The sequence below is a fragment of the Onychomys torridus genome, chromosome 2, assembly GCF_903995425.1.
Source record: "Onychomys torridus chromosome 2, mOncTor1.1, whole genome shotgun sequence".
Classification (NCBI taxonomy): Eukaryota; Metazoa; Chordata; class Mammalia; order Rodentia; family Cricetidae; genus Onychomys; species Onychomys torridus.
The window spans coordinates 138,188,364-138,199,410 of record NC_050444.1 but is presented as its reverse complement, the minus strand read 5'-3'; the positions used below and the strand labels follow the sequence as shown (position 1 = coordinate 138,199,410).

Sequence of the window (11,047 nt, the reverse complement as noted above, 5' to 3'; positions counted from 1 at the left end):
GCCTGCTTTGCCTCATCAAGTGTTTATTGAACTTGTAGCAAGAATTGGGAGTGCAGGAAGCTGAGAAGGCAAGTGTGTAAGACAGTGATTTGTAGGACAGATAACGGAAAAAAAATACAACAACTGTTATAAGCACGTACGTTGGGCATTCATAAAAGTTTGTTGAAAATGTTGGGCTGCCAATATGGCTCCCCTGAAAGGTGCTGGCCTTCAAGCCACCTGAGTCTTAAGTTCCATCAACTAGGCCCCAATGGAGGAGAGAACTGACTCCCATACGTTAGTTGTCCTCTGGCCTCTACACTGTGCCACGCAAGCAAATTTTTAAAAATTACAAAACATAATAAAAAGGCCAACTACAAACCGGGCACTGGTCTACAGAGCGGCACAGAGAAACTCTTGTCGCAAAAAAAAAAAAAAAAAAAAAGCCAGCTACTGTGGTTGGCTCACGCTTGCCATCCTACCTCTCTGATAGCTGGGGCAGAATCAGCCTGGGCTATACACTGAGAACCTCCTCACCCAGTAAAGCCCAACCGCTGCCAGTATAAAGCATTAATCTTGATCTTCAAGTGACTGTCTTCTTCGCGACTTCAGGCAGATGACCCGGGAGTCTGCACCTCTGAGAAACCGCAGTAAGGGCAGCCCAGGGTTAGGGAGTATTTCTTGAGATACTACACTCTCACTGTTTCCTCTTGGCAGCCCCCTCCGCCCCGCCCTCCGCCTCCAGAGGCCGCGGTAGCCACCGGGGCGCGTACCTGCCGCCACAGTCCGACCGCGGAGACGGCGGCCAGGGACCAACCCCAGACTTGGGCATCCAGCAGGAGAGTGCTCCACCCCATCGCCCCACTTCGGGGGACAGCCCCTCAGGCTCACTCCCGCCTCCGCCAGTGAATCACGAGAGGCGGGGCCATGACCCATTCATGCTGGGAATCGGATCCAGATGTTCCCCGGCGCGTGCAGCTGCATCCTTGCCTTTTTTGGCAAAAAAACGTGCGGCCGTGAGCAGATCCTGAGCCGCCCCCACTAATCCTTGGGTAGAGGGGGAAGGGGGCTGAGGGTCTGGGCCCAACTGGGGATCAGAACTGCGTGCTTGTATGTCGAGTTGGGGCAGGGTTGTTGGGGTGGGGGGAGATGTGTACCAGACCAAGAAACCCACTGCCATCCGGCTCTGTTTGGCGCTTCTCCCAATCCCTCCCTCTCTCCCTCCCAGGGGAAAAAGCCCTCCACCAGCAGTGGGAAGGCTGGCCAAACTAGTGTGGCTGCCAAAGGGGATCCTCTTCCTGGGGTGAGAATCCCCACCCCACGGCCCGCCCACTAGGAGGTTTACAAAAGCCTGACTCAGCCAAGGAACCTTCTTTCACCCTCCTGACAAATACACGGGGCCTGTGCTCCCTCACACTGTTTTATTGCAGATTCTGGAAGTGGGGTGAGCCACCCCTCCTTCCTACCTCTGGGCAACATGGAGCTAAAATAAAATGGTACTCATAGGCTGGACGGCACCCTGTACCTTATGACCCTCTAACCAGGGAGCCCCTAATCTGTTATCCAGACAGTTTCAGCCCAGAGATGCGGTGGGATGGGGATGAGGTCAAACTGGGGTACAATCTATCTCTGAGGACTTCTCAGGCACCCATAGGAAACCTAAAAATCTACCCAAGAAGTCTAGATTTAAGGAGGCCTAGGTCCAGGTTTGGGAGTTTGGGGTGTCTAAAGCCTTGATCTGGGGAAGGAGCTAGATCTGGGAACCCAAAAAAGTACAGAGGGGAGGACCCATTTCTGCAGTCCAGACTTGGAGAGAGAGTTTAAGTCATGGGTGTTCCACAAGAGACCAGGTTTGGGGGACTGGGTCAGAGTACCAGTTGGGTATGTTGGAAGTGGGAGACTGAATTCGGAGGCCCCACACTGCACAGGGGCAGGTGGAGACCCATTCTAAGGAGGGGCTGGGTCCCAGAAGTGGTTCAGAAAAGGAGCCATAGTCTCGAACCCTTAGTTTGGGACAGGGGAGAAGAGTCAGGAGCCTTGGCTCAGGGCCCTGCTTGGCTGCAGCCCTGGCACAGAACTTGGTCTCCGTCTGGTACGAAGCCTTGGCCCACCAGGGAGGTGGAGCAGCGTGCACAGGAGAAGCAACTGTGGTGCCAATGTCGGTCTTCAAAGGACACATACTTGCCTCCACCGAGTCCTGGAGGAAAGGTGGAGGTTAGCTTTGCAGATCTGGTGGCACTGCTGCCCCTCATCGTCACCCAGTATCACAGCCACGCTCTTACCTACAGCCTCGCCACTGCTCCCACCTGTGATGGGGCGCTTGCAGCTGCTGCACTTGGGTGCAAAGAGTTCCCCGAAACAGGCCACACAGTAGGGATCATCATCCCGAGATGTGAACTGCTGTCCTGCAAGGGGTGTCTGGCACCCCGTGCAGACCAGGCATTCTCGATGCCAGGGTTGATCTCGATATGTTACTCCACCCTGAGTCAGCGTCTGTGGGGGCATCACCCATCAGCAGGGGAGTGAGTATTCCCACCCACAACAGGTCTTACCCTAAATTCAGAGGCCCAGCCCCCACCTTGCTGCAGCGGGCACACCGAGGAGCAAACTTGTTCTCATAGCAAGGCACGCAGTAGTGAGCGCCCTTGTCGGGCACGAAGGAGCGGGAACCTAGAGGCTGCTCACACCCACTGCACAGAAAGCAATGTTCATGCCATGTCTGGCCTCCATACTCCAGCTTCCGGGACCCTGTGGGAAACAGGAATCTCATTTAGAGTCTTTGTCCCAAGTTCCTGAGGGCCGCTCTGTCAATTCTACTCCCCAAGCTGTTCCCACTGCTTCTATAATCCAATAGAGTTGTATCCATACACATGAAGTAAGACTCCTGCCATACACATTACATATGCCAACCTCTCCCCACAAACTGGACATGACAGTTCAGCACATGCTGCGTATATATAGTAAACCTTCCAAGCCTCACCCAGGACTATCTTAACATACATCAAGCCTCTGTGTAAAATACAGGTTGTTTCAGTGTATGCTAAATAAGTCATTATATATCAGAAATATCAGGGTTTTTTGTTTTGTCTTGTCTTGTTTTCCAGACAGGGTTTCTCTGTGTAGCTCTGACTGTCCTGGATCTCGCTCTGTAGACCAGGCTAGCCTCGAACTCAGAGATCCACCTGCCTCTGCCTCCCAAGTGCTGAGATGAAAGGCGTGTGCCACCACTCCCTGTCCAGAAATACCAGTTTAACATTCAGGCAAGATTCCATTAACCAGCAACTCTGCCTATACAAAGCCTAATGCCCTAAGAACGACAGGCTCAGTACATGCTAAGCCTTTGCATCTTCTAGGTATATCACTCTCCACACATGCTAAGTCCTCACATACCTATTAGGCATTCAGGACAACCTACATTTTAAGCCTAAAATTGATCTCTGCACACAAAACTTCAATGCAGCAACCCTGAGGATCTCAGTATATCTTTAGCTCTCACATGTACCAAACATGCAGGTCTTCACACAAGCTAAGGCCTGTGTGTGTGTCAAGTATGTCAGCTGCTATGAACATGGTAAGTCCTTAGGTGTTCACTAGGCCTATTGGTCTAATACACACTAAGCCTCCAGCTTGTCAGTTTTGGTACCCACCAAGCTTCTATGTGTAGAGCTGGGTGCGACAATCCCTGTGTGCATTAAGCTCTCGAGAGCATACATGTACAATAGATCCATATATGTTCCAGGAACATGTAGTGTGTCTAGACCTCTACCCACACCAAACCTCATGGGAGTATGAGCCGGGCAGACACAAAGACCCTACTCAGATGGCATTCTGGAACCCAGGATGAGGCCCCAGGACATACCAGGCATGACAGTCTCCCCACAGGCTGAGCACTGTGAAGAGAAGGCTGTGCAGTAACACTCATTACAGAGCAGCTCACTGTCCTGGCAGGTGAATGGCTCATCAGCCAGGGAGCGTTGGCAGCGGCAGCACCGGAAGCAGCCCTCATGGAAGTGGCGATCCTCGTAGAACAGTTCCTTTGGGAGACAAAGCAGGGGCTTGGTGGATTTGTCCTTGGCCCCTCCCACCAGTCTGCACTTACTCTCACCCCACCCCTGTCTGGTCCGGATCTTACCCTTGAATCATGCCCGATGAGCTGCTGGCACTCGGCACAGGTATTGGCGAAGGTGTTATCATAGCAGGGAACGCAGTAGGGGCCGCTGTCTGTCTGGATGTATTTGCGGCCGTACAAGGACTCACTGCATTTTGCACAGTCAAATGCCTCGCTCATGGTGGTGATGCTGAGTAAGCCCTGTTTGGAACGCAAGATGGGGCAGAGTTCACCTAGAAGGGTTCTAGCATGGCCCTGGACAAGAGCTCTTTGCATTCAAAAAAGAGAGGCGGCATACAAAGTACCAGATCACAGGTGGGAATAGGCCTGCTCAGGGAACCCACGAGTCTCAGTTTCAGTGTATGCTTGAATCTTAGATGTTTATTTCTATATTTAACTGTGAGGATAGGAAGGGGTCAGGAAAAAATCAGGAAGCAGAAGTTGTTTTCTTATCTAGGCCCTGGCTGATCTGGGGGGAGGGGGCTTTTCCTGGGTCAGTGACTCATTTCCTGCCCCAGCCTGAGGTTTGCTTCCACGCTCTGTACTGTCCCTAGGGTGCCAAAGGCCAGGACAGGGGGCCACCAACCCTACTGTATATAGACAGAACTCTCACCTTCCGTCTCCTGGGATGGGACCATAGGAGTTTAGCTAAAGGGACATTTATCTAGAGTTCTGATCTGGGAAGCTATGGGTAGAATGGGCTGTTCTGTGTGCTCCCCCGCCCCACACAACTCCCCACTGATGCAGGAAACAGTGGAATGCTAGAGAGATGCTTGACGGATGAATGGCGGTGTGAGAAGTTGGGCCTCCCCTCCCAGGAGAATCAGCCAAGCAAGCACTCGGGAGCTCAGACTAGGTTCAGGCAGGAAGGAAATCCTGCAAGCTGGACGTGGTCAGACTTCCCAGCTGGACCCTCGGCCTCATCCCCTACCACCTCTGCTGAGTCCCTGTCACACCAGCCTGGGCAGTCTTGGCTGCAACAACATCTGCTGCAGCTGTGGCAGCGCAGAGGGCCAGATGTCAGCTTTTTGCCAGCTAGAGGGAGGAAAAAGGGGAAATCCGGCATGCCTGGGGGGCAGCAGAGAAGTGGAGACAGAGAGAGGACTATGTGCCCCCTGCCACCTCCACCAGGTCTCTCTACTGGTGGCTCTGCAAAGACCCAGGGTCATATGTCCTTGCTCTGCATCTGGACAGACAGCCTCTGCCTACCTTCCCTGACTCCCCAGGGTGTAAGGCCAGAGACGCAAAAGGTGAGAGAAGAGGAGCCCCTGGAGCCCCTTCAGGCTCCTTCTTGGTGGAGAGTAAGAGAAGGGGAGCCCAGAGAGCTGTTGCTGCAGACACCCAGCCCCCCACCAAACCTCAGACACTTTCCATTTTCTCAGGAACAAAGCATGTTTGTGGGATGAGGTCACCCACACAGCTGCCTCTGGAACAGGAGCAAGAAGAATGGGGGGGCAGGGAAGTGGGGTTCCCTGTCTTTTCTGCTGGCCCATGCCAGTCTCCTGGCCCCAAAGTCAGAGTTCCCCAGCTCCACCCTCCTCCACTGCGAAGCATGCTCTCAAAGGGCTGGGTAGTGAAGAAGATCCCCTAGGACCCACAGGAAGGGGCTGGTGTCATCACTGCAAAGGAGACTGGGGGAAGCTAAAGGGGTGTACAAAGGAACTTACCAACCCCCTTCTCCGTAGCCGCACTGGCTTAAGATGAAGGAAAAGCCTTTCTCAGCAAGCACAGCAGGAAATTCTCACAGAACACCTTGGTCTGCCTTAGAGTACAGACTTCAGGCAGCATCAGATGTCTCAAACCTGGAGGGCCTGCCTCTTTGGGGCTTATGGGTTTGAACTTCCCCTTCCACAGAGTGGGAGCACACCCGGGTTCACACCCAAAGCAAGACACAAGGCCACCAAAGCTGGAGTCTACAGAGTGGAGAGTCCTCAGGGTAGAGGGAGCCCCCTCCTCCTCACGCTTCTCCCTGTCATTCAGTTTCCTCTGGCCCAGCATCTGAGGATTGCCTGGGCTGCTAGCCACTGGACATCGGACGGCCATACAGGTGGCCTGTGGCCATGTGCTCACTGGGGAGTGCCCTAGGTCCTTTCCTTCCTTCCGGGTTTGGCCAGCAGCTACCTTCCCAGGCCCAGGCTAGCCCTGGATCCACCCCCTCAGAGCCAGTCACCATGCTGAGATGAGGCACCCCAAATAGGGTATGGGTGTGCCTTCTGCTTCCTTCCCAGAATCCCCCAATCCCTTAATCTATGGTTCTAATGCGGACAAAGTGAAGGTCACCGCCAAGGCCCACCTGTCTCCCCCTATCCTTGTTCCTCCTTAGTCTCTCTCTGTTCCCTCACAAGGCTGGAGGACTAAAGGATGAGCAGGGAGCCAGTCTCTATTCCTTCTGACTGGTGGCAGGGAGGGTTCAGAGGGGACAGAGGACCTCCCAGATGACCCTCATCTGCTATCCCCACCAATGCACATATCTCTACACCAGACAGACAGACAGACAGACAGACAGACACACACACACACACACACACACACACACACACACACACACACACACCAGTGAACTTCCTGGAGCTGAGTGGCAGAGCCCCTTTCTGTATGGTGTTCAGTATATAAACCTGACTTGGGATCCTGTGACCTTGGGTACATACTTTTCAAGCCCTGAGTCCATCTAGTTAAATGAGATAACATCACCTCCCTCTTCCGGGACTGCTGTCAGACTTAAATGTGATAATCCCTGTAAAGAATCTAGCAGATGGTAAGTCCCAGGTAAATGGTAGCCAGGTGTAATTTTTACTACAAGCCCCTTATTCCTACTGGAGACAGACAGTGGGTCTCAGGAAGACCTGAGGCAGGGGTTGGCCTGGGACGTGACTTAGAGAGTCTCAGTGAAGGCTGAGCCTCTGCTCTAGCTGAGGGGACCACTGGGGCCAACAGTAGCTGGGGAGAGAAACCCTAAAGATCTTAGATGGTGCACACACTTGTATGACACCTTGTCATTCACGAAATATACGTACCACCACCACCACCACATCACAGCTCACAAAAGGCAGGCAGGACAGAATATATCTCCTCTTTAGAGCTCAGCACAAGACACCAAGGGCAGGCTAGGGGCATGACCAAGGCTGCTCAGGATAGCAGAAGTGTCTTATCCTCCAGTGAGTAACTCTGCCTGGAAATGCTTTAATGGTGGAAGGGGCATCAGCCTTTAAGGGTGATGTGGGGGTGGGGGTACACGAGGGACACACAGCCGGACAGGAGATTCACTAGAGCTGGCTCTCCTCCTCCTCAGCTGCCAACCCTGCCATTGGAAGACACCAGCAGTCTTTCCAATTACCCATGCCAACTGCTCAACCCCTTTGCACCCCCACTCCAAGTCCAGGAGGACCCTGGCCAGGCCCTGCAGCTGTGAGTTGGAATCAGAGCAGACCCTTCCCCCTCGACAAGAGACTAAAGGAGAGAAACAACCCCCCCCCCCCAACTCTCCACCTCTCTTCCCCACAGGGCCTGGAAGTCATGCAGTTTAGGGAAAAGGGGGGTAGGGAGGAGTTCCAGCAGCTGCTCGGGAGGGCAGGAGAGGAACATTTCATTCACCCCCGAGTCCCCCAGGGCTGAAGCAGAGCGTCCAAGATTTGAGTTTAAAAATAAATTGGCGCTGTCTTAGTGGCTGTGTGTACATGGGGCTTTTTCTTAACCTCAGCTTTACAGCCTCAGGTCCTCGGCCTCCTGGGGGATGGGTTGGCTGAGAGTCAATTTCCCCCAAGCTTTGCCTCTACCTTTTCAGGCCTGAGGCTGCTGTCAGTGAGTAAACTCCAGCCTCCACTTGGCACTTCCCAGCAACCTTGGGCTGCTGTCTTTGTGTTTGGGTGTATCTCTGGAGCTGTGTCCCAGTGGGACCCCCCACTCTGGGGATATCTATTCCTCTCCAGCCAAGTCTTGGTCTCTCAGTGTCTCAGACTCTCAAAGTCTCTTTAGGCCTCAGGGAGGCAGATTTAGCACCAGTCTAACAAGCTTCAGCCTCAGGGCCCTCCAAGGGCCTGGGAAGGACTCTAGCAATGAGTTCCCTGGGGTCATACAGTTGCTTCTTAAAATGCTCTACCGAGCCCGGGTCCTGGCAGTGCCTCTAGAACTTTGTCGGTCCTTTCCCTGCATCAGTTTGAATGGTTCCTGTAGCCTCCTGGGGCGCGCGTCCTTGTCTGTTCTACCAGGCTTCCTAAGAGCGAGCCTCAGTTTCTCCAACCCTCTTGATCTCTCTAGCTTTTCTAGTTCAAACTTGGTCCCCTCCCCCTGCAACTCTGGCGGTTCCTTCCCGGTCCAGGGGCGCGGAGCCGTGAGGTCCGTGCTTGCGCGCGTGGTCCGGAGCTCGGGGTGCTTGGGGGGTGTCCCAGCAGGGGACAGTGGCAGGGGCCCCCGGCAGCGACCCCGGCCGAGCGCAGCGCAGGCACTAGAGCTGGAAGACGGGGCGGGGGACGCTCACCTCGAAGCGGGCGCGGGAGCCGGGTGCGCGCGGGCGTGGGTGGGGCCGGGAGCCGATCGCCCCGCGGCTCCTACCTGCCGGCCAGGCCGAGCGGACCGAGGGAGCCGCGGAGAGGTAGCCTGCCGCGACAGACTGTGTGGGCGAGTGGGCGCGCGGTCCTAAGCCTCCGAGGAAGTGCGCCGGCCCGCCCCGCCCGGACCCCGCCCCCGGGCCCCCAACCCGCCCGCGGGGGCCAGACCCCGCCCCCCTCCTGCCTGCCGCGAGCCCGGCCCAGCTGAACCTGGCGCTCCGACCTTCTCCGCCCCGCCTTACCCGTCCCCTGCAGCCTGGCCCGCTCCCCCATGCCCCTTCGGACCCAGGGGAACTGCTGGAAGCGATCCCAGGCCAGGGGTACAGGACTCCTAGGACCAGGGTCCATCTGGGGACCAAACCCCCTCCCTCATCTTCTCCTCCTAGCTCATCCTTAGCTGTTACACTTAAACCTTAGCTTGTGAAGGAGGCCTTAATCCAGCCTGCGGGAGGGGGTGGTTTGAGTCTGCTGGCATAGCCTTACCAGTGGAGATCAAGGTATTTTCTAGAGACTTGGGCTAAAGAGAAAGAGCCTTTATCCTCTTCAATTTCAAAGGGCTGTATTCTATAACCGACTGGCGAAAGCCCAGGCAACAACTTCCCCACTCTCAGCTGTGTCCTGGCACTGAGGTTTCTACAATGCCCCAGGAATAGTTTTGACTTTTCAGGCTCAGGGAGACCCCAATCCTTGGCCCCATGAGCTTTGGGTTTCTTGGGAGGGGTGTGAAGAATGTGAGTAGTTCTATTGCTACAGGCAGGGGTGGTGAAGGAGAGGAGAGGGGACTTCTGCAGTTTCTGACCCTCCAGCTTCTATCCTGTGCCGGGGAAGGGAGGACTAGAGCCTGCCAGGGACACAAGGCCCATCCAGGTCCTTGAGGCCAGCCCCCCTGGGATCCTCAGGCTTGTCACTAGGAATAAATAGCCTAGATCTGGGGGGCAGAGGTGGGGCGGGGTGGGTGGGGGGAAGGCTCTGTTGTGCTGTTTGCAAAACAAGGGACAACAAACTAAAGCTGGAAATAACCTTTGTATCCATGGTGATTCAGATGCCCAGAAAGGCTCCCCATCCAAGGCTGCGTCCAGCCAAATTTGCCCTGCAGAGATTAAGACCCCGGCCCCACCCACCTCTGAGGCTGGTGAGGACCCTCCCCTTCTGTAGCATGTGTCTGGTTCCTAGGTCCTAAGACAGGCTCCAGGTTGCCTTTCAAAATTACATGATTGCTTATTATGTTGTTGATTCTTAAATTGCAAGCGCATTGAGGGCAGAGGTTGGGTCATTTTTGTTGACTACTGTATTCTGGGTATCTACTCCAGTGCTTGGCAGGCAATAAATAACTGATGAGTGGATGACACACGCTGCTTAGTTTGGATCCCCCTGCCGCTTCCCTGCTAAGCACCTGTTATCAGGAGTCCACTGGGTGAGTGGACAGTCTGAGGGTGGGCCCTTCCTCTGGAGGGGGGCAGCAAGCACTATTCCTGGTTGGAGTAAATAGCAAGAGGGGGTCTGTTCTGGGATGAGGTGAGGGCAATAATAGTGTCAACTTGACCCAAGCTAGAGTTATCTGAAAGGAGGGAACCTCAGGTGAGAAAATGCCTCCATAAGATCAGGCTGTAGGAAAGCTGCAGGGCATTTCCTTCCTTCCTTCCTTCCTTCCTTCCTTCCTTCCTTCTTTTCTTCTTCTCCTTCATCTTCTTCTTGGTTCAGTTTTTCAAGACAGGGTTTCTGTGTCCTGGAACTCGCTTATAGACCAGGCTGACCTCGAGCTCACAGAGATCCACCTGCCTCTGCCTCTGGGATTAAAGGCCTGCACCACCATGCTAGCTTGGACATTTTAAGGGGGAGGACCCAGCCCATTGTGGGCGGTGCTATCCCTGGGCTGGTAGTCCTGGGTTCTATAAGAAAGCAGGCTGAGCAAGCCAGTAAGCAGCACCCTCTGTGGCCTCTGCATCAGCTCCTGCCTCCAGGTTACTGCCTTGTTTGAATTCCTGTCCTGACTTCCTTCAGTGATGGACTATGATGGAAGTGTAAGTCAAATAAACCCTTTCCTCCCCAAGGTGCTTTTGGTCATGGTGTTTCCTCAGAGCAATGGAAACCCTAGCTAGGACAGGAGCCTTCAGAAAAGGGAGAGTTCTGAATGCACAGTAAAGGTGCTTCATCTTAGGATCTTTGTTTTTTCCTTGTGGCTTGAAGTGCTACTGAAGGGCTTTATCAAGAGCCAAGACTCGCCAGGCAGTGGTGGCGCACGCCTTTAATCCCAGCCCTCAGGAGGCAGAGCCAGGCAGATCTCTGTGAGTTCGAGGCCAGCCTGGTCTCCAAAGCGAGTTCCAGGAAAGGCGCAAAGCTACACAGAGAAACCCTGTCTCGAAAAACCAAAAAAAAAAAAAAAAAAAAAAAAAAAAAAAGAGCCAAGACCATATGA

General features: G+C 54.3%; 1 protein-coding gene across 2 annotated transcripts; it reads right to left on the bottom strand.

Moving 5' to 3' along the window:
• Positions 1-1,391: 1,391 nt before the first annotated feature.
• On the bottom strand, positions 1,392-8,752 carry Fhl3 (four and a half LIM domains 3). Of its 2 annotated transcripts, none has more exons than XM_036178922.1 (6): positions 8,562-8,752; positions 4,112-4,288; positions 3,839-4,013; positions 2,558-2,727; positions 2,262-2,472; positions 1,392-2,176 (listed from the first exon to the last, which is right to left on the bottom strand). In XM_036178922.1, the coding sequence occupies exons 2-6, from the start codon at positions 4,265-4,267 to the stop codon at positions 2,022-2,024; spliced, it is 867 nt and encodes a 288-aa protein (XP_036034815.1). In that variant the 5' UTR covers positions 4,268-4,288; positions 8,562-8,752; the 3' UTR covers positions 1,392-2,021. The 2 variants fall into 2 exon arrangements, with proteins under 2 accessions (XP_036034815.1, XP_036034816.1); XM_036178923.1 differs by lacking the exon at positions 8,562-8,752 and adding an exon at positions 5,755-5,903.
• Positions 8,753-11,047: the final 2,295 nt, after the last annotated feature.